General features: G+C 34.2%; 3 protein-coding genes, 1 non-coding gene and 1 pseudogene across 4 annotated transcripts; 1 reads left to right on the top strand and 4 right to left on the bottom strand.

Annotated features, from left to right (window-relative positions):
- Positions 1-2,552: 2,552 nt before the first annotated feature.
- On the bottom strand, positions 2,553-8,011 carry LOC106383170 (annotated as a pseudogene).
- Positions 8,012-8,649: 638 nt separating this feature from the next.
- On the bottom strand, positions 8,650-9,571 carry LOC106417640 (classical arabinogalactan protein 4-like). The gene has a single exon (XM_048746804.1). The coding sequence runs from the start codon at positions 9,367-9,369 to the stop codon at positions 8,950-8,952; it is 420 nt and encodes a 139-aa protein (XP_048602761.1). The 5' UTR covers positions 9,370-9,571; the 3' UTR covers positions 8,650-8,949.
- A 1,320-nt stretch (positions 9,572-10,891) lies between these two features.
- Positions 10,892-12,338, bottom strand: LOC106383177 (14-3-3-like protein GF14 lambda). Its single transcript, XM_013823311.3, has 4 exons — positions 11,768-12,338; positions 11,520-11,642; positions 11,282-11,398; positions 10,892-11,160 (listed from the first exon to the last, which is right to left on the bottom strand). Exons 1-4 carry the CDS (start codon positions 12,251-12,253, stop codon positions 11,140-11,142), a joined length of 747 nt encoding a protein of 248 aa, XP_013678765.1. The 5' UTR covers positions 12,254-12,338; the 3' UTR covers positions 10,892-11,139.
- Positions 12,339-12,714: 376 nt separating this feature from the next.
- TRNAS-GCU lies at positions 12,715-12,796 on the bottom strand. The gene has a single exon. It is a non-coding gene; the product is annotated as a tRNA-Ser (tRNA).
- Positions 12,797-12,818: 22 nt separating this feature from the next.
- LOC106416718 lies at positions 12,819-14,824 on the top strand. Its single transcript, XM_048746803.1, has 4 exons — positions 12,819-13,025; positions 13,463-13,532; positions 13,707-13,866; positions 14,085-14,824. The coding sequence occupies exons 1-4, from the start codon at positions 12,954-12,956 to the stop codon at positions 14,704-14,706; spliced, it is 924 nt and encodes a 307-aa protein (XP_048602760.1). The 5' UTR covers positions 12,819-12,953; the 3' UTR covers positions 14,707-14,824.
- Positions 14,825-23,186: the final 8,362 nt, after the last annotated feature.

The following is a 23,186-nucleotide window of genomic DNA, read 5'->3' as shown; positions in this document are numbered from 1 at the left end:
AGAACGGATCTTAGAAATTATTAAGAGATACTATGCGAATGTTTTATGAATTTTTTTTATATCAATTTAACTTTCAACCAAATTTGGGTAGAAGAACATAGCAAAACTCTGATACACCGGAGAAAACAACAAGCTGATTACAAAACGAAAAAGCTAGATCTAAAGCAGAAACAACGTTTATAGATCAGTACAATTTTATTTTCTCGATCGTTTCAATACCTCTTAATATTAGAAAAACGAGTCAAAGATTATATAATGTGTATATATCTATACTATTAAAAGGGAAGAAGTTTTAAAAAATCTACCTATGAAAAGTTGTTGGACCCTTTCATTAGACTTAACTATTTTTTTGGTCTCACCTTATATTTCTCTAACTATGCAATAATCAATTACCTTATATTTCTCTAACTATAAAATAATCAATGTTCTTATTTATTACTCAACTTAGTATGATACACCAAAAAATTATACATAACTCCATTATACTAAAATATCATCTTACCAAAATATATCTCATGAATCCATAACCAAAACATGACTGGTAAATTTAAATACCAAAACTATATTGTTCCTTGGTGCCACCTACTTTACAACATTTCACACTATCATTTATTTTTTGACCAAAGGCTTCACTCTATCATTTTTTCGTTGATCGAAATGTGGTTTTTCAAATGAATATGTTGATCTTTCTGAAATATTTATCTACACAGCTTATACATCATAGATTCTCCTTGACTAACACTTCTAATAATTTTGACTATATTTTAAAGGAAGTTATTTTGCATACAGTTTAACCATTTATTCTAAATATATTGTTAGAGATTATTTTGTGTACTTTAGTTTAACAATATATTCTAAATATATATATTCTAAATATATTGTTATGATGATTTTTGATAAGAATATATTATAGATGCGATTGAAAATTTATATTATTAAAAAAAATATTTTTAAAAAAATATTATAAAAGAATTTATAACATCTATATAAAACTCTTTATTTTTTATCCTACCATTAACTATAATAACTATAAATGATTTAAATATTTTAAAAAAATCCTATTATTATTTCTCATTTTGTATGATACACTTCTCTAATTATTTTTCTTATTATCATCCAATGTTATTGTTGTTATTCAATAATGTTATATACATCATATATTATGTTCAAAGATGGATATATAATATTTAGATATCAATTATTAAAATGAAAGCATATATCATACAATATATTATATCATGTCATCTAACATTATATAATTCTAAATATCTACAAAATCAAATTTAATAAAAAAACACTTTAGCAAATCATTTGTTAAAACAAAATTATATATATTTACGTTAAATTATTTTTTATTACGTTAATATATTAGAAGTTTCATTCATCTCTTAAAATATTATTGAAGATTATTTTTTTCCTACCATGTCAACCAAATGCCGGGTCACACTTGATTGCATGTTTTTTTGAAGTTTGCATGCTTTAAATTAACGAATTTTCTTTAAATCTAAACCAGCTTATGTACAAGTCATCGTGTTTACTGGTTCGACGACGGGTCTAAACTTGATATAAAAGTATTGTTCTCATCTAATTGAAAATAATTTATTTTAAAATAATAGACGCGCAGTCTGATCAATCCATATAATGTTTTTGAAAAAGTAATCAAACGATTTAAAATTTAATTACATTAACTAACTAAATAAAAATAATAACTTTTTTTTATATAATAAAATTTTGAAACATAATAATGTATAACAAGACTAAAATACTAATTCATATCATATATTTTTATCAACTGGAAAATAACCCGCGCTTTTAAGCGCGGGTCAAAATCTAGTTTTGTTTTTAAAATTATATAATTTTGGGCTTTCTATCTATAATTTCCAGCCACCGCTGATAATATTGCATGATGCATCTAAGGTATAAATCACCAATCCAAATAAAAATGAAATAGTGCCCTATACTACTATGCGATTTATTTATTATAGTCATAGACTCATAATCAACATTCTATTCTGATTCTGTTTGTTCTGTTATATTTTTCTTTAAATTCTGTTCTACGCTAATCACACATTATATATTGTCTATTTAATTAACATTCTCTTACCTGCTGGTATAATTTTGACGATAAAGTAATAGAAATGTATATTATTTAAACAGTTAGTATTACGTACCTTTTTCATAATCATCTTTGTTCAACAACTTAACTTCCCACGTTATTTATGCTACTTACGTCCACATTGTTCGATATCATAGATCCAACAACTCCCTTTTCTATCTTGATATTATTCCATACTGTTTAAAGTTCCCTCTTCTATATAAGGCTGTGCCACTTTATTCTCATAAACTATTGAAAGAATTATCCACTTTATCACCCTTTTAAAAGAATGTCGTGGATCTACTACTTTCACAAAGCTGTTACAGAATTGGCACATTATCGTTCATGTCCGTTCAAACTTTTTCGTAACAATGTCTGTTCAAACTTCTCTAGAATATGTTTTGCTTTACCAAAAATTGACCATAAAAACCTAACACTTAAAATTGGTAAGTTCATATATTGATCTATTGTAGTCCACAAAACTGCCATGCATGTACCCATCTTTCCTAGACTTCTAAATCATATTCACCTTATGCTCAAAACTTTGGATCATCTAACATTCTAACTTGATCCTAAACAGGAGTGATACCATATGCAAATAACTTTTTAATCAAGAAAAATTGCAAAGTGAAAGTGACTTAGTTTCGTATTCGGAAAGGAACACAAATCAGTCATTGCTCGAGTTACGGTTGACAAAACCAAACCACATATATATATGCTTCTCCGTTCTACCAGTTGCCAGTTACAAATCATGTGAGGATATAATGATAGCGCATGTGCCTGACTCTTTATTTTACAACTGTATACAATTTACTTTAGTTTCTTGCTTCCGAGTCTGAGATAGACCATTTGTTAATGCGCACACTTGCTTTTTGTGCCTATACATTTGAAATAAAAGACGAAACAATTGCATTAAAAGACATGCATGGAATTAACCATATACCTGAACCAGAAGCACTAAACAAATTTTTTTTTTTTAGTTACCTCTTTTTCCCAGTCACATCTCATGACAATAAAAATCAATATCAGTGTTTGAATCGCGGTTCCTCCGAATATCATACCGGCCCAAATGCCCTATAACATATATAACATTACAAGCAACATACTTAGGGCATCCTTATTGGGGTCCTGAAAACAAGTCCTATATCAATTTGGGCTTAAAAGAAAATGAAAAATGATGAAATAGCTAAGATATATGGATCGAAAGTCCTTTGTTAAGAGATTTTGTGGGCTGGTCCTTGGGCACAGGTGGCAGCGTTTGATTGGAGTGAAGAAATCAGGGCATCAACTGAACTCATTCATCTCACAACTCTCTCCTCTCTCCTGTATGTCTATCTGAACGGCGATACCAAAGGCGATCGATACTCTCCGATCTCTCGTCGCGCTCATCTCACCACTCTCTCGTCGCGCTCGTCTCACCACTCTTTCTGACCGATCTATTCTCCGACCCAAACTTCTCCGCCGATCTCTATCAAAAAGGTATGTCGATTTATCTCCTCCGCATGTGATTCTTGTTGATGTTTGTTGTGATTGCTTGATTCCGTGTGTAGATTATAAAAATTGGGAACTTGTAGTTTTCATTAATTACACTAGATTATAAAAATTGGGATCTCCTTCGCATCCATTGTTATCTTTGATGTGTCATGAAGCTTCTTGTGTTAGTTGTGATGAAATGTTTACGGTTTACAGATGCGATGCTTGTTTCATTTGCGGATTGTTTCATTTGCCGTTTGTATCATTTGTTGTTAAATGTTAATGTTTTATGGCCGATGAACCTCTCTAGCTTCTTTTCCAGATTAGAGTAGTTGTTATTGTTTGATTTGACGATTGTAGGTTGTGGTTAGTTGTCGTTTCATGTCAGTGTAGTTGTTAATGCCCAATTAAAAATAGAATGCAACTAGATACTGTTTTTGTTTACAACGATGACGAGAATGGCTGTTCTGATTTGCTGTGATGCATTGTGATGTCTGAAAGTATAACCAAATGAAACTTTTAATTAAATGTAAATGTAACCGATAGTTTTAGCTTTGTAGGTGTTAGATGGGTAATAACTCATGATTAGACTTTGGTAGATAATTGTTAGGTGATTCTCACTTATTACTTGTTACCATTTCAACCATAAAATCCCATCCTCTTCTTCCTTTCCTCTTCGCTTAACTCCATACTCTTCTTTCTCTCCTCTTTGCTTAACCTTGTGCCATGGATCCAAGGAATCCTGATATGGATATGGATTCAACGAATCCATATAGCCAATATCGTAGTTATGTAGGGCTTCTTAATAGTCAAGGAGAAAATAACATTCCCCATCAAAACTTTCGATATGAAAGTACTCCCTCTAGTGTGAACTTTGGAGAACCCGATATCCCTCCTTTCAGCTCCCAACAATCTCAGGCTCCAGCTGTGAGTGAAGACACACCCGCGGGCCGTCGGGAGAGAAAGAAGTGGACCCCTGCGGATGATGAGGTACTAATAAGCGCCTGGCTGAACACGTCTAAAGACGCCGTTGTTGGAAACGACCAGAAGTTTGGCACCTTCTGGAAACGAGTAGAAGCTTACTACGCAGCAAGTCCTCATGCGTTAGAGGGTCGCGGTGGGAGCTCTCATAACAATTGTAAGCAGAGGTGGTCAAAGATCAATGACCAGACGAACAAGTTCTGCGGAGCATACGCTGCTGCAGAGAGACAAATCACCAGCGGCCAGAATGACAACGACGTCCTAAAGGTGGCTCATGATATGTATGTTTTTTTTCAAAATTAAGTTTTTAAAAATTCAATAATATGTATGTTTTTTTTCAGATTTTGTAATTTTTTTTTTGTTTTGCTAGTTTGTACTGTTTAAGTTTTTTATAATTCAATATAATGTTTAATATTTATTTAAAACTAATCAATTATTAAATAAAAATATTACTAAGAAACAACTTTAAGTCCTACCAATAAACTCCTCTTTTACCTATGTTTCTTGCCTTTGTATCTTAAGGGAACAATATTAATAAAAAACCCTTAGGACTTCAAAATAAGGACTAGCAATGGGGTTGCCCTTATATATATAGATTAAGAACTTAACCTTTAAATAGTATTGAGTTTTATTATATAAAAGCTGGCGTTTACCTTAACACCAAACTTGTAAATCCAGCCCATGACAAATCCGAGTGGAAGTCCAATGAAATAATAGCATCCCAAGTTTATATACGCCACAAATGATTGCCAACCCGAACCAACGGCAACACCTAATCAAAAATATAAAAGTCACCTCACCACCAGTGACCCGGTTTATTTTTGGAATAACACACAAACTGATTTTGTCTCTGTGGCGTACCAGAAAGAACTGGTTGAACACTGTTGAGAAGAATCGTGAAAGCTAAAAGAATAGAAAGATTCTTGACTGCGTTAATGACAGCTTCACTTGAAGAGAAAATCCAACCAATTTGATCATGAAGGAATACAACAAGCACCGAAAATACTATTCCGATGACTAACGATTGTGTCACTGATATGATCATTGCAAACCTTGCTCCTTTTCCATTGCCTGCTCCTAATTCGTTGGCCACTCGTACGCTACAAAAATAATATAAACCAAACTAAACAAAAATTAAAGTATCCACACGATAGTAATAAAAACGAGAGATTGGTATAAGATTACCCTGTCCCGGTGAGGAAAGCAATTGGAATCATCAGCTCCAGTCCGTTTATCATCATGCTGCCGATGAACAATGTTATTATTAAAAATAGTTAAAAACTATTATATGATAGTTTTCCATATATTTAGTATATTAATTTTCTATATATCAATAATTAACGTACCATATAGATAGGGAGTCGACAGCAATTTTTGTATCTTCCAGATTTCCAGTCATCAGAATTAGAATCTTATAATACCAACTCTCCAAGCTGTCTCGAAAAAGCATACGTGCGACAAAAGTGGTGTTTAACTAGTAATACCAAAGCATGACTCCGGAGGAGGCAGAGAGATGAGCAAACTCCCAAAGTCCTGTGAAAGCTTCCATGGAGAAACCAGTCCAAGTGAGCGGACAACCGCCGCAGGTGGTGTAAGTAAATAAAATGATGAGGTTTAGCCACCATGACACGTTATAACAGTAGCCATTGTCCCTATGACTCCAAGTTTAAGACCGTATACAAAAAGCCAGCACACAAATATGTGAACTGCAAGTGCTATTCCAGATGATATTGCAATCACCTGGTGGTAATGTAATACAGTATCAACCAAACACCATTAAGCAATAATAATATCAAGAACATATGAGTGATTATTAATTGTCATTGTGAGTGATATTTATCTAAATGAAACACAAATGAGTTAGGTTAAAGTTGTGACATATATACCCTATTCTTGAGCTGGCATTGGAGGAATCGGTTGAGAGGGAAAACGAAGGCAAATGCGAAATGGATAGGAATGACCCAAACGGCGATGGAACCGGAGAGCTCGGCAATGTCGTCAGGCTGGCCAAAGTACTTAAGAATGGGAGTTGCAAAGAAGTACATCGGGAGGAGCAAGATGGAGAATAAGAAGAGAACAATCCAAGATCGCTGCAAATACACTCCTAACATGTCATATATTTTCGCCCCAAACGCTTGACCGCACAACGTTTGCAACGCACTCGCCATTCCAAGCTGCATATAAGAGAATTTATAGTTTCTTGATATATAAACATTATAAGGTAAGCCAAATAAATATTTTTATATGCGTGTGTGTATACCAGGAGGCCGACGTTGAAGCCGATGATGACGTTGCTGACGATGGAGATGGCGGCGAGTTCTAGCTCGCCGAGGTGGCCGGCAAAGGCCTGCGTGATGACGAGGATCAAGTTGGTCGAGATTCTGGTGAATATAGCTGGTCCAACGATACGCCATAATTTCTTAGTCTCAACCAATATATCTCCGTCGTCCTCAGCTTCATGTTGACCCCTTAACAGAGGAATCTTCGCCTTCTCTACACCGTCTGATTCGTCGTATCTCTCTCCCATCCCCGAGCTTCTGGAAAATTATAAAATGATCAAATAAAAGAGTACTACGACAGCAGATACGTGTTGACACACACAATATATTCAGAAAAATGATAATCGGGAGATTATAGAAACTGAACCCGTGTTACTTGTCTACTTCTCGTCGATATTTTATGGAAAACAAAACATTTTTTGTTTTGTTAAACATCAATGGTTACCATATATAGTCTCATATGATGATTAAATAAAAAAGCAGTAGCAACTAGCAAGAAACCTCGCTTTCAAGATGATTTATTTTACTATTAACGCACCATGAGTCAGTTACTTAATCATGATATACCAAATCTTTGACTTCCCTCAATACGCCAACTACGTCCACACTGGCTGTTGTCATGGACTTAACTTTCATTTGATTTTATCCATATTGTAATTAAGAATTTATTCATCTATATAGAGCCGAGTCCCTTCACGCTCATAAACTAATGGTTGCAAAACCAGAGAAGATGTTAATATATATGCTTATTTCTCACCATTCACCAAACATGGCATTGCTTAGGTTTTGGTTTGCATAACTGGATAACTATATACATCGATCTTACGATGTATTTAATCATTTGCGGGTGGAAACACATTCTTCTGTTTCGTGCATCCCACCGTTTTTATGCGCAGAGTTGCAGACTACGTGCCTGCATGCAATGACATATATGTTATATAAACTATATAGGTGAAAGATAACAAACAAATACTAGACAATATATTCATTTTTGGAAAGATATAGTATTAGAAAATTGAATCCACGAGGAAGTATTAAAAATTTTAACTGGAATAATTTTATATCTATTTTTAGTTCAAAAAAGCTTAAACGTGTAATAGAAACAGATACATAGCGCCAAACTCCGGTGGGAAAAGTCATCTCTGTTGACTTTTAGTCATCTGACTAAAGATTTTTTTGTCCAGACTAAATAATTAATACGGTGATGCAAAGTTGCAAACATGTTGGCCTGTAAATTTAGGAATTAGTGTAGCCTATATATGTATATATAAGAAGCAAAACGATCTAATATCGCTGCATAAACATTCCCAATTTGTAATCTCTAATAGACTTGAAATATTTTCTTATAGGCTACACGTTATATTAATCTAAGCCCGAAAGTGCTTTATGAAGTTGAAGCCAAGTGTTTTTTCAAAAAAAAAAAAAAGTTGAAGCCTAGTGTGAAGTTGTTGATACTTGAAATGGCTTGGAGTTCACGATAGCCGAGAAATGGCCTCCGAAGGCTGAGTAGTGATGAGGTTGTAAATAAAGTTTTAAAAGTTTGAACTGGTGGACTCGTTGTCTGAACTGATATGGCCCAACATTTTTGTTCTGGTAACACTGTAAGCTTTTTGTCTAACTATTTCTTGAGGTGGTAATGAGATTTGGCTAACTAATATATAAGATAGATGGACTACTCCATTAATCATGCAATTGATTTTAAGCTGAAGCCCATAATAAATTCGATGGCCTAAACTCGAATCTAACGTATCCTCAGTTATATATGGAACTTTTCTTTTCCACCCAATTTCAAGTTTAAGAATTCGTTTAAACTAAAAGAAAGATTATGGAATTATTTTATTAATCTATGATTTGGATTTACATAAACAGATCACTCCTCTACATACACACTTCCCATTATAAATTACACGTGTCAACGTTCCATTAGTTCTCACCATGAATCACTTACCCCGGTCCGACAATACACGTAAAGTATAATACAAATTTAAATGATCAAATAGCGAAATACGAAAATAAAAGAAATACTCACATAACACCAAAGATTTGAAATAATTGAGGGAATAAATAAAGAAAAAAAATGAAAATCTGAAATTTGAAACAAATGTGAAAAATAAAAAGATGTTAAGCTAAAACGGCGGTGTACATAACAGCAGCGAAGACGGTTCCGGCGATGAAAGCCTTGTTGGAGAAAGCGGCACTAGGAGCAGGCGCATCCTCTGAAGGCCCTGGAGCAAGTCCGCTAGGGCTCGAGGCGGGACCTTCTGGTGCTGGTGGAGAGGCGCTAGGAGCATCAGATGGAGAAGGAGCAGCCGATGGTGGAGTGGTGGCAGGGGCTGGAGTCGCGGCAGGTGGTGGAGTGGTGGCTGGAGCTGGGGTTGCGGCGGGAGGTGGGGTGGCCACTGGAGGAGGAGTAGCGACAGGAGGAGGAGTAGCCACGGGAGGAGGAGGATTAGCTGTGGGAGTGGGAGCTGGGGCTTGAGCAAGTGCAACTGTGGCGAAGAGAGCCATTATCAAAAAAACTTGGACACTTTTGGAACCCATTTCTCTTGAGAAAATGTTTCTTCTTGAGAGAGAGAGGGTATGAGATTAGAGAGAGAGAGAGTTCTGAAGTTGAGAAAAATGGAAGAGGACTTATAAAAGGAGAGAATATGAAGTATTAATTAAAGAAGATTTCTAATATCTTTTAATATAGTATAGTAATATATGTAGACTAACATGCAAACGCATAATTGGAACATGGGGTTGCCTATCTGTACTCTCCGAGGCCGAAGCATTAATAACATTTTCCAAAAGAATAAAAAAAATCATACAAAATTGAGTCTGTGATTGTATTATGTGTATCGAGAATGACAATTTGACATATTTTAGAAGGTAAATCGATTTACACATATGGAAGATAAATATCATAAAGATTAGTCGGATGAAGACTTAACATCTTTTTTATGTTAGACTTTGCTTAGTAGACAATCCACAGACCATGATGTAACGTTAAATTAGACAAAGTTAACCTTGATTAGTTAATTAGAGCTGTGATTGGATGGTGAATAAATATAATTGGAGAGAGAATCCAATATTTGTAATAATATGATTTCAAAGATCATTAATGTTATATGACGTGACAAATGTGTGAAGACAGCTAACATGTCTAGTTCAAGAATCAAGAATTGCAAATTTGCATGTCTTCCTGTCTACTTAATCCACTTGTTATTTTATTTTTGTCAAACAATCCACTTGTTATTTTAATTTCTTATATATATACAACAACGACCCTTTTATATAACTTTGGCATAGTATAAGTTATCTTATTATATAGCAAATAAATATTATAAATAGTAACGATGATTAATCCCATGTGCCTGACCTGATAATTTGATTAAGTTTTGTGAATATTATTGGTGTTGTTACCGTTGCTGGACATTGCTAATAAACCCGTTGGAAATAGCTGTCAGTGAATATAAAATAATGTTGATAGACACAAAGTATGAATGGAAAGAAATAAACGTATAAAAAGATACGTCGTCTGGTAATAGCCTGTAAAGCCTATCTCAACAGTGATTCAGAAGGTAAGATGTCCTTTTTAATGTTTTTTCGATTGAATGTATATTAGTGAATCATTCATAGTTGGCAATGTATTGCCAGTTGTGATGAACGAACCTAAAAATTCATTATGTTATCTTTGACTAATAGGGCCAGCTACTGATCCACTTGTCTCGACTCATGCAATCGAAATGGGTTAAACTGAAATTCCATTACGATGGATTTCGACTGATCAACGACAAAAAGGAAGATCAGAATCTAAAAGTAATAATTAAAATGGGCTCAGCCATTACGATGATACAAAAAATGGGCTTCGTATCGTTCCACCATGCATACAATGCAGCCTAGTGGTCCAACTACATCTCGATGTTATGCATCTCCTTGTCCTTGTGCAACGAGATTCCACTTCTTCGATTCTTGTATACGTGTGAGCACGTTTATGGTTGCTCTATGTTGAAGTAAAATTTCATTCACCACAAAACACAACCCCCAAGAATTTTGGTTTCCCCGAATCAAGATTCGAGTATAACGAAAAAGAAGGTTTTAAGCAAAAAGTCAAGAGATGACAAATCCTTAGAGAACATAGTTTAAGACAATATTAAATAGAGTAGATCATCAATCATCATCAAGCTGTGCACATAAATTTTCATAAACACTTAACACTTCAATACTTTTTTTTTGGTTCAACAGTTTTGAGCAAAGGTTACGGGGGATGTTGAGATCGAAATTGGTGGCGGAAACACGGCTCATAACACTCTCCCTTCCTCAAGCTCCTCATGCCTCGTCCATCTGCTCCTGAACAAAGAATATTAACAACTCAGCACACACAGTTCTCGAACATATCAATGTGATGCATCAGACCACGGTTGACCAAATTCCTATCCACACTAAGATGCGAAGAAGAGAGTTTACTAACCTGCATATCAGAGGTCCAGAGGGTAAGATTGTCCCTGAGCAGCTGCATGATGAGAGTGCTGTCTTTGTACGACTCTTCTCCAAGAGTGTCAAGCTCAGCTATGGCTTCTTCAAAAGCCTACAGAGACAACAGCCAAGCAGTAGTCAATAACCCCCTTTAAGTCAACACACATCTATAAAAAAAAAAACAAACTCTTCTAAACACAAACTCAAGACAGTAATTTTTTTTATTACAGAACCTGTTTGGCCATGTCACAAGCTTTGTCCGAAGAATTAAGAATCTCATAGTAAAACACCGAGAAATTCAACGCCAAACCAAGCCTAATCGGATGAGTAGGCGCCATATCAGCAGCTGCAATATCCTAATCACCAAAACACATTCACAAAACAAAGACAAAACAAAACCATCATCAGTCTTGTAATAAAACCCCGAGATTAATTAATTAATTAAAAAATAAACTAAATAATAATTTTTTACTCATATAACCTGAGCAGCCTTGTAAGCAACCATAGTATCCTCCGCCGCCGCTTTCCTCTCCTCACCGGCCTTAAACTCCGCCATGTACCGATGGTAATCCCCCTTCATCTTCAGATAAAACACCTTCGACTCGCTCGCCGCCGCAGAGGGAATCAGATTCTCCTCGAGAAGCTTTAGTATCCCTTCGCAGACGGAGGAGAGCTCCGTCTCCACTTTAGATCTGTAGTCCTTCACGAGCGCCACGTGTTCCTCGTTCTTCCTGCTCTCTTCCTTCTGCTCGATCGAGGACACGATGCGCCACGCGGCGCGCAGGGATCCGATCACGTTCTTGTAAGCCACGGAGAGGAGGTTACGTTCTTCGACGGTGAGTTCTGAGGATGGTGTGGCGCCTGTGACGAGCTTCTCCATGAAGTTGACCATCTCCTCGTAGCGCTCGGCTTGCTCGGCGAGTTTGGCCATGTAGACGTACTGGTCTCTGCCTAGTGTTGCCGCCATTGGAGAGAGAAAGTGTGTGAGAGAGAGAGAGATTGAGTTTTTTTTTTTTTTTTGGTGAGGAAATGAGGAGAGAAGGAGAAGAGGAGGAATAAAGGAGAAAAGAGTCAAGTGGGATATAGAAAATGTATGTTTCAGACGCGCGCGTGGGTTTAGTTTGGAGTATACGGCGTCGTTTTGTTTAGAAGCTTTGGTAAAGTGAGGCGCGTGGAGTGTATAGGAGCGTGGAGTGTGGGGGAGGGTTTGGTAATGTGATAAGAGCGAGTGAATGGATGAGTCAGCTTGCTGTCACTAGTTTGGATTATTTGGGCCTTTAGTGGGCCTCATACGGGCCTTTTCAAGCTTAATACTACTGGGTTCGCATCCACTGAGTAAGGTTAGAGTACCTTAGTTTGACTAATATCAATGCCATGAATATGATATCAAAAGGGGGGAAATAATTTAATCAAAATAAATAAAAATTTCGTCGCCTGAGAGATTCGAACTCTCGCGGGGAAACCCCATGTACTTAGCAGGCACACGCCTTAACCACTCGGCCAAAGCGACTTTTTGAAAGAGAAGAAGAATCAAAATTGAAGTGGACTGAGGGTAAGCAAACAATGGTAAAGACGACAAACACTTTTGGGTGGTTCGATTGGTTCTGGTTCTAAAAGGTGTTCTTGTTCTTGTGGACTAGCTTCTGGGATTTGAAGTAAGAGAAAAAATGCTCTCTTCTCCGCATCTCTCCCAGCCAATGAATGGACTCAAAGACATCGTCGAGACACGAAACTTTAAGGTTATACCTCATCTCTCTGTTTTTTTTTTAACGTCTTCGTTGACTTTTTGCTCATGAGATTAGCGAGCTCAATAACGATATCTATTTTAATCTAATGATCCGATTGTCAAAGAAAAAAAAACAATCATGCTTTCGATTTCTTGTTAGCAAATGGGTTTCTTTAATTGCATAGTATGCTTCTTGTAATCTGTAGAAGGATATAACTTTCTGTACATTGGATTCAACAAGAACACACTATAAACAGTATCTTGTAATAAAAAAAATTGAACATTTTTGTCCTGATTGTGTTTTTTCCATTTGAGCAATGAGAGTAACGTTTGGTGAAGTACTTAAGCTTACATCATCTGGATGCGTGTAGCTCAACATTTGCACTGTGTTTTATATCAAATAACAACTGAATATGTTTTTGATACTAAACTTGATAAAGTGTGTTACAGGCATGGCTCTTAGATCAGTACGGAGTCCTTCATGATGGCAAACAACCTTACCCCGGCGCAATCTCAACCTGTACGTTATCATCTCTTCTTACCTTTGCCTTGTAGCTAATTGTGTAGTCTGATTCCATTAAGATGTAACATTTGTGCAAAATATACTTTGAGATTTTTCAATTTCTTGATAATTTTATGTGTACTTCTCTGCATAATGACTGAATTAAATTTTGTTTTTATTGGGGGATTGCAGTAAAGAATCTAGCAACGGTAGGTGCCAAGATAGTGATCATAAGCAACTCCTCTAGACGTGCTTCAACCACAATGGAAAAGCTCCAAGGCCTTGGCTTTGATCCTTCTTTCTTCACTGGAGCTATAACTAGCGGTGAACTAACCCATCAATCTTTACAAAGGTCATAACACCAACACCTTCTTAGTCTTCTTTTTAGTTATATAGTCGGCTCTAAGATTTTAGAACTTGCAGACGATTTAGTAAAAATTTCAATAATTTTTTTTTAAAAATAAATTTGGGGGCGTATATCTATATAATTTTTCTCAAAAAAATTTTAGGGACTATAGGAAAATGTTTCATTGGGAGCAGTAGAACATACTGATAAATGTCTGTTAACAGGAGAGATGATCCTTGGTTCGCTGCACTAGGAAGGCGTTGCATTCACATCACTTGGAAAGATCGAGGAGCAATCTCTTTGGATGGTCTAGATCTAAACGTTGTGGAGAATGTGGAAGAAGCTGAGTTTGTGCTAGCGCACGGCACTGAAGCCATAGGACTTTCTTCAGGAGGTGTATCCCCCATGCCTCTCGAGGAGCTTGAGAAGATCTTGGAGAAATCTGCAGCTAAAGGACTCCCAATGATCGTTGCTAATCCGGATTACGTGACTGTTGAAGCAAACGTTTTCCACATCATGCCGGGTACACTGGCTGCCAAGTATGAAGAACTTGGAGGAGAGGTTAAATGGATGGGGAAGCCTCACAAGATGATCTATGAGTCTGCTATGGCGATTGCTGGAGTTGCTAATCCGGAGGAGGCTATAGCAGTGGGAGACTCGCTTCACCATGATATAAAGGGAGCAAATGTTGCGGGGATTGAATCGGTGTTTATCACCGGTGGGATTCATGGTAGTGAGCTTGGTTTGACTTCTTTTGATGAAACTGCGAGTCTAGACTCGGTTAAGACCCTTGCTGCTAAACACAATGCGTTCCCGTCTTATGTTTTGTCTGCTTTTAAGTGGTAGTGTTCATTGTAAAAATCATTGTAAAAATCATGTTATTTGATTCTTCAACTAGACTTCACCTTCATTTAAACTCTTGAGAAAGCAGTTCCCTGTTTGTGAAAGTAAAGACTTATTGCTATGTGAATGAGAGTAAGTACGATACAAAGCTTTCGTCTCCTCTCTATAAGCTTATTTTATTCCATTTCGGATTTGTAGAGAGATCTCTTACGCTGACCAAGCATGTACTTATACATGTGTTGACTACCTGCCACAGCCATTTTTTTTTAACAACTGAAAATTCACTAATTATAGAATAAGGTCCATTTCTAAAAGGTTCATACATAAACATGCTTTGGCCAAAGAGTCTACCAATCAATTAAATTTACGGGAAACGAAGAAAAAAGAAACAGAGAGAGAGATGCAGAAGATATGATTGAATCGACATCCGATAAAACGCCATAGAACTCTATCGATTGGAGATTCGAATTGATCATGGATCAGAAGTGAACATGTTCATGAGATATGATCTAACAAAGGTCCAGCCGAGTCTGTGTACCTAGGACATAGAATGCAAGGACGAGTATGACTGATAAATCCTACTTTATATATATCTTTTTTTTGCTATATACTTTATAACTTTCTATTATGCATTGTTGTTTTTTGGGGTAAAATGTTAAATACTATCATGTATTGTTGTTAATAAAAAAAAATGTTAAGTTCTATCATGAATTGTTGTTAATAAAAATTATAGTCTTTTTTTTATTTGACCAAAAAAAAATTATATAGTCTTTTCTAGTTATAAGTTACAACAATGTTGCTTAAGCTTCTGGATTTAACTTTATAGTTCTACTTTTATGATGTGTAATAAACGTGTAAATGACTTTTCTTTCACTATTACAAGAAATATGAACACTCTTTGATCATCAATCTACAGCTAGCAAAATCGCGTTAGTCTAAGCTTTCACGGCTGCTTTATTTGACTAATGGAACGATTCATACATTCTCGTCGTGATCTTTGCTGTAAAAGAAAGTAACTAATCAAATAAATTTATCAGGTTTTCTCACTATTAACTAATCTGTTAAACTATTCATTGTTCTTTAACATCTATCTATTAGTATATTAATACTTTAACTAGCGTTTGTACCAACATTTACTCGCCATTCTATGGTACACATAATAAGAAATTTTAAGAGGTGTGCAAAGTGCAAGCATCATTACCCCCAAGTGGGTAAATTACCCTTCAAACACGGAGTTACTGTCAGAAAATATATTGTTTATTTTTCCATAATTTAAAGAGAAATTAGGCTCTATATACACCAAAAAATTTAATATTTGCAAACTACCCTAACATTAACTTTGACACTGTTGATATTTCTTTAATACAAAATTACCCCTTTCCAAACTATCTCTTTCTTTCTCTATCTTGTATATTCTGCCCGAATAATCTTCTTTATTCTCTCTATTTTTTGTATTTTCTTAAAATCACTCAACACAATTTCTTTTCTGTTAATCTACAAATGTTTTCTTCTGATCTTTTCTATTTTCAACGATGTCAATCAGTTTTAAATACGTATGTTTCAATTAACACAGAATATGAATTTAACGTATATTAGCCTCATTCCAAATAGAAATCTTTATCTAGCTTTTCTATCCTTTTACTCAAATCTCAACCATGATATGAATATTCTAAGCAATTCCATTGCACATACATGTGAAATCTTTTCAATTCACTTGCTGGTAAAAGAACACGGTTGTATTTGATGGGCTGTATACTCAAAAAAATAGTGGGTTTTCCCGACATTGATGAAACCTGAATCTAACCTTTCAGTAATGAAATTTTATAGTCTATATTTTTTCAATTAACTGCTAATGGTTTGAGTAGATGCTAACAATAGAGTATTGTGAGCAGATGCATTTTTGGTTAGTTGTTACTTAACTGATGGATGTCGTTATTTTTTCACAATATATATTATCATTAGGTGATAAATGTTTATCTTAGCTGTTACAAAACATATTGACAGTTTTTAAAAATTATTTGTAAGATGTTAATAAGTAGCTTGTGACTGGTAAATAGTTTGTTAGATGCTATGAAAAAAGTTAACAGGTTAACAAGGTGTATAACAGTTACGTTGAAACTTTTTGTATTAATATTTTATAAAATATATTATCATTAGCCGATACATGTTTGGTTAACTGTTACAAAATATGTTATCGTTTTTATATCGATTGCTAAAATGTTAAAACTAGCTATTGTTAGCTGATATATATGTTTGTTAGAAGGTACAAAATATGTTATCGTGTTAACTTAATCATTATCTTTTCAACTATTATAATCCTAACGGTTAACAATTATTGTAGCACATATAAATCAAAAAAATATTTGATGTTATTGTTTATATATTTTTATATTAAATAAATTATCAACTAACAATTTCTGTAATATGTAATGTAACAACTTACCTTTAAACGTACTTTATTAACATTCTAAATAATATAGTGTATTTCTTCTCTCCTTATATATTGTGTTTTCTCTCTCCTCATAACTATTTGCAGTTTGCTAAAGCAGTATAATCCTAAAATAGTCACAATTCCTTTGGAAGATTTGGGTTTCTTTGAGACCATGATTCACTTGCATATTTGGCACATCCAACATCGACATTATTGGATATGACGGTGATGAAGATGTAGTGTGGAAGATCAGGTTAATATAGAAATAGTGTGATGATTATAATTGATTATGAGATTAACTGCAAGCTTTTAAAAAAAAAATTGCTTCAATGAAGATTGGGAATAAACTAACCGTGAGGAGAAAGAGTTGCAGGAAAAAGAGATAAATGTGAGGATGGAGGATGGAGAAAGAGAGAGAGAGAGTTGAAAGGTTTGGGACATGGGTAAAACAGTCAATCTATGTTTAAAGTGCTACAGAGATTTTTGTTTTACATACCTATAGGGTACTTCACCAATTTTGAATTCAATTCAGTATATCTAGCAAATTGTCTCTAATTTAAAAGACCTACTAACTATAGAGCTTGTTCTCTTTTTTTTAACAACAATATAGTTTGTTCTCTTTTTCTTGCGGAGTTACTGTCAGAAAACAAAATGAGAAAATAGAGTTTGTTCTCTTTTTTTTTAACACCAATATAGAGCTTGTTCTAAATCCTCTCGTTATAAGAAAATGACCACTTTGTTTTACAATCATGGTACATGAAAGATCTTTTCATTTTGTTTGTTCTATGTTTGTATGTATGCAAACTTATAATATTGATCAATAACATACACTAACTGGTACAAAAATCTTCTAATTTGTATTAAAAGTTGAACAAATCAAACAATCGACTCCACCATTTAAAAATAGAATATATTGTTTCACTGCTAATTTTGGTCTTTGCCCCTACAAGTTTGCCTAATACAGCCAAAACATCCTAATGTTTAGTATAAAATAAAAGCGACAAAATTAAAGTGAAAATCATTTAGAAAGTAATATTTTTGGGGGGAACAAAAAGAATTAAAGAGAAGGTTTAATTATAAGAAGATTAAGACAAAAGATGAGAGATTAAGATAATAGAAAGGAGGACAGGGTCGCACGTGCAACACCGAAATCTTCGACATGAAACGTTATAAAGATGCTGCGCACGTGCCTCCTCGGTCAAAGGTCAAAAGCAACTGATACACTTAGCACTAGTCATTGGACCTCCCAAACTATTAAAACAACATTAATTCAGATGAATCACAATTGTTGCATTATTCTAAGAAATTTTGATGGGTATCCAAGATAACGATGATGATTAGGAGAGTCTGTGTTAGCAAAGAGCCAAAGACTGTTTCAGAGCTAATTAAGAATTTCAAAAGTAGATAATCTTTAAGGTGTGTTCATATTATTGACACCCTTAATTCACACCTTAATAATTAATCTAATCTATGCAAAATCTGAAATATGTATTATGTATAGCTTAATTAGCTATATAACAACCAAATAAGAAATAACTTGCATATTTTAGACATACTAGTGATACAATTAAAAAGATCAATATATTGAAAGAGCGTCTGTTACCTATTATCATAAAATATTTTGAAATTTATATAGTCAGAATGGAAACCGTTTAATAATATAACTTAATAATTAATATTTTCTCCGTTTAAAAAAAAATGTTTTAAAAAAAAATTATTTTGAAATGATAAATATTTTGTATTTTTTATAAAAAAATATAAATTTTTAAAAAATTAATTGGTTTTATTGAATTATTATTGGCTAAAAAATATTGAAAACTAAAAATTACAGATTTAATGTGTAAAAACACCATAAAATTTATCTTTGTGAAATACATAACAAATAAATATATTGGGTAATTTCAACGAGCACCGAATATACTAATTACACGGAGAGAAAACTGTGATATGATCAATACGATACATATTATATCATACTATATTCTTATGAATCATTCGAAAGGGGAAAGAGGGAGGTAATGTGGAAGCATGTGTTTATCCTCTCAACTTGCTAGATTCAGCCACGTGTGATGATGTGGAGCTTATATAAATTTATATGATTTGCAGAGAATTATAACTAATTATATATGTGTTCGGTCTTCCAATAAGATTAATATACATATGTGTGTGTATCCGAACTCCGAGCTTTTATCGTCGATGGCTTAGCAATACTACAAAAGGGGAAGGTGTATGACCATCCCCACGTGTGATCTCGCATGCAATTAAGAGATTTTAAAGCTAAGTCTTCGAGAGAGACGACAAATAATTAGAGGACATAATTTTTAGATAATCAACCCCCTTTGAGGTGAGTATAAGGACAACAATAAGTGAGGATAAATGTTTAGGTATGTACTTTTAAAAGTATGTAACAGAATGTATCACGAAGACCTTTTAGTGGCTATAATGCCACGTCACTCTGGCAAGAACCCTAACGAGAGGCCACGCACCCATTACCCATTTGCATTTTTAAACAAAAACACCCATGACCATGAGGATACCTCAGATTTTTAACGTATTCTCTCTTTCTTTTTCTTTGTGAAACTGGCTTCCACAGTTCTACGTTTGAGTATGAACGACAATCTCTGATCACGGTTTATGTTATTTATATCTGTACACAATTCACTTTGTAAATTCGTGATTGACCACCAACTTTTTTGTCAAAGGATATATCTGAGAAACATTGTTTTTATCATGTTTTATTTAAAGAATTTAATGTTTATATACGGGCGATAATGTAACCTTTTAAATATCTTGTTCACATATATCATCATTTCATATTTATGATTACAGTATGGGTTTTGACAGAGTCCTGAAACGAACAACCAAGAAAACGGGACTGATATTATTCACGAGAGTCACCAAATATAACGTTCTAAAGAATTACATGTCAAGTTGTCCATCACCACATTTGTGAGCAGACCAGATCTATCAGAGCGACCCTTTGGTCACCTGACACGATACTCCCAATTGTCGTGTCCACTGGTCACATTCAACAACAAAGCGACTCGATCAAACTTGTGTGTTACCATGTCGATGGACCGACTCGCACACGTCCATATATTAAAAACAGACATGAATATATTTTATTCCCTTATATTATTACACTGGTTACTGGTAACCAAGCATATCAACGTCTGATCTCATTTTGACCTATCAAGAAAAACGTGTTCTTATCTTTCTCTATCTCGACGTACTTCGTTCAATTTAATTGCCAAAAACGTTGAGCTTGTGTTGACTCGAACAGGTTAAGCGAAAATATTGACTACCTATCGAGGTCTGGTTGTTATTATGCATGTAACAATAACGTTGTATTATCCATATGTAGAATACCAGACTAATTATGATTTCGTTGCTTTTTTATCTTTTGCAAATGGTTCAAACGAATGAAGATTTACAAGAATGTGCCAAGGTCCGAAGTACAAAACATTTTGTTTTATAAAATAAGAAATGACCAAATTAGAAAAGAAAAGTCAGTAAGTATGGTAAAATGACACTCCATCGACCAAAAGGACAAATATATATATTAAGAAAAAATAAGGGGCGGTAGATATTTGTATAGATACTATACTTAAGGTTTTGTGGAGATACGACTAATAATATCAAACATTGAATGATGAAGATATTTGAGGTTCGATAAAGTAGAAGTATAGGATACGAAATGCTGTAGATTATTAAATAATACGACATGAAATCCCAATCCCTAATCACGTGCCTTAATTGCTGGGCCTCCTTTTATCTCCTTAATTAATTATTTTTATGTGCTTCGTTTTTTACAGAGGAAACCCGCCTTGTCATCTGGCGGGTGGTTCCCCACAAGCCTTTTTCTTTTTGTTTATCGATCTCTCAACTTTTTTTTTCCTTCAGAATTTGACAAAAAAAAAAAATTCCTATTAGTTTTCGATTTAAACTTTTTAGTTTTGGCTGGTCTAAGAAAAGAATACCAATAATTATGTAAATGCAAAAATGCCAGAACATGTATTTAAACCGGCTCAATAAAAATTACCGGGGTCTTGACCGTTTTCTCTTTGACCCAAAAGGTGTAGCTAGTATTTGTTCTTTTTAGAATTCTCACTTGGCAATTGGCATCCTAATCTATTACCCTTTCGAACTTTAATATTACCCTATAATTTCTATTCATAATTTAAGGTGTTACTCTTCCGAGGCTTTCGTATATAACAAAGCTACTCTTTTATAATGTGCGAGTGTGACTCGACTCTTGCGAGGCATTCGTATATAACAAAGCTACTCTTTTATAGTAATGATTTAGATATAGCTTATAAGCAAGTTCGCAATGTAGCCTATATTGTTCTTTGACACTGACGCTAGAGAGTCCCAACCGGAGTTAGTATCACCAAACATTTTATTAGGAAATAGTATATTTCCTTATAACTAAAGTGATAATTATGTTACGGTTTAGGATTTATCCATATGTTTTTGGGATATTATATACTATTTCCTAATACATTTAATACAAATGTATTTTATTATATGATGATATCTGATAAGTTATTTAAAATTTACAACTAGACTAATAATTAGCATGGATGTACAGTATAAACTCTATAAATTAATATTCGATAAATTAATAAATATTATAAATTAATAAAAAATTCAGTTTCAAATTAAAACGGTGTAAAACATGATATAATTGGATAAAATAATAATATTATTTAGAAAACTCTTAATTGATGACAAAAAACTTTTAACTCAATACATGATTCCACTAAAATCATAAATTAAAAATTACTATGTACATAAATTTTATATACATATATAAAAGATTTCATTGTTTATTTGTATTCAAAATGAATTTCATCTCTAGTTTCATTTTTCATTTTAATATTTTGGTGTTACTTTATCTAATTATTTATGAAACGCGTTTGTATTCTATAATACATATTTAACAAACATAAATAAATCAAATAATCTAATTAAAAGAAACAAAATTCAAATTTGTAAAATTTAAATAATACATATAATATTATGAAATAAAATAATTTCGACATTTAAAAAATATATTGCAAAACTAGAAATCTAAAAAAAAAATTATTTAAATTAGTAATTCTATAAATTAATAAATGATCATAATCTTAACATTATTAATTTATAGAATTTTTACTGTATGTTTATAGTAAGTTATAACAACAGAAACCAGATAACCAGAATATGCAAATATTAATTAAGGAGGGGTTAGACTGTAAATAAAAAAGGTAGCTGAGTAAAAAAGTTAAGAAAACCCGACCTGAAGAGTAAATTCCGGTTGGGTAGGTTGAAAAAAGAATGGGGGCACGCATGAGAGAAGAAAGGGTCACAATGCATGTACGACAAGTGGAAACAGCTAGTGGTTTAGTTTGGTTTGGAGCTCAGGGGTAATTTGGTAGTTAAAGTAGCACCTCCCTGGTCTTTTGCGACCTTGTTCTAACAAATTTTCTCACCCGCAGTGCTATTGTAATAAGGGCTGTTCGTTTGGTTGCCGCAGGTACCGGCGGCAGCGGCAGCGTCAACATTCTGCGTCAACTCTTGTTCGTTTCGTTGACGCAGGAACCGGCGGCAGCGGCAGCGTCCGAACGCTGCGTCCTGCGGCTGACGCCGATAAAACCTGCGGTCACGATATGATATGCGGCAGCGGCAGCATCAGCGTCTGCGAAACGAACAACAACTGTCCTCATTGACGCTGCCGCCGCCGCTGACGCTGCCGCTGCCGCCGAAACCTGCGGCAACCAAACGAACAGGGCATAGTCACCTCTAAAACAAAGCGATCAAGTAGAAAGTATTGAATATTATATCTCTTAAAAAATCAAAGCCTATGAATTTACGAAAAATAGAATCTAAAAAAATTATGATAAAATTTTGGTTTGTTTATTTTAGCAAAATTGGATATGACCTGAAGCAAATACAAACAATGTTCCAATAGATAACAAAACAAATATAACAAATTTTGACCAAATTAACTCTTAATTAGTAAATTTAAAAATACTAAATATATTTATGTAGTCTAAGAAAATATTGATAG

This window comes from Brassica napus, chromosome C2 (genome assembly GCF_020379485.1).
Source record: "Brassica napus cultivar Da-Ae chromosome C2, Da-Ae, whole genome shotgun sequence".
In the NCBI taxonomy this organism is placed as follows: domain Eukaryota; kingdom Viridiplantae; phylum Streptophyta; class Magnoliopsida; order Brassicales; family Brassicaceae; genus Brassica; species Brassica napus.
This window is presented reverse-complemented; position numbering and strand designations above follow the sequence as displayed.

What these genes read in the sequence shown, in the direction of transcription:
- LOC106416718 (XM_048746803.1), top strand. Translation starts at nt 12,954, where the DNA reads ATGCTCTCTTCTCCGCATCTCTCCCAGCCAATGAATGGACTCAAAGAC. An exon ending in TCGAGACACGAAACTTTAAG is followed by an intron (nt 13,026 to 13,462) that starts GTTATACCTCAT and finishes AGTGTGTTACAG; the next exon opens with GCATGGCTCTTAGATCAGTA. An exon ending in CCCCGGCGCAATCTCAACCT is followed by an intron (nt 13,533 to 13,706) that starts GTACGTTATCAT and finishes GGGGGATTGCAG; the next exon opens with TAAAGAATCTAGCAACGGTA.
- LOC106417640 (XM_048746804.1), bottom strand. Translation starts at nt 9,369, where the DNA reads ATGGGTTCCAAAAGTGTCCAAGTTTTTTTGATAATGGCTCTCTTCGCC.
- LOC106383177 (XM_013823311.3), bottom strand. Translation starts at nt 12,253, where the DNA reads ATGGCGGCAACACTAGGCAGAGACCAGTACGTCTACATGGCCAAACTC. An exon ending in TTGCTTACAAGGCTGCTCAG is followed by an intron (nt 11,643 to 11,767) that starts GTTATATGAGTA and finishes TTTGGTGATTAG; the next exon opens with GATATTGCAGCTGCTGATAT. An exon ending in CTTGTGACATGGCCAAACAG is followed by an intron (nt 11,399 to 11,519) that starts GTTCTGTAATAA and finishes TTGTCTCTGTAG; the next exon opens with GCTTTTGAAGAAGCCATAGC.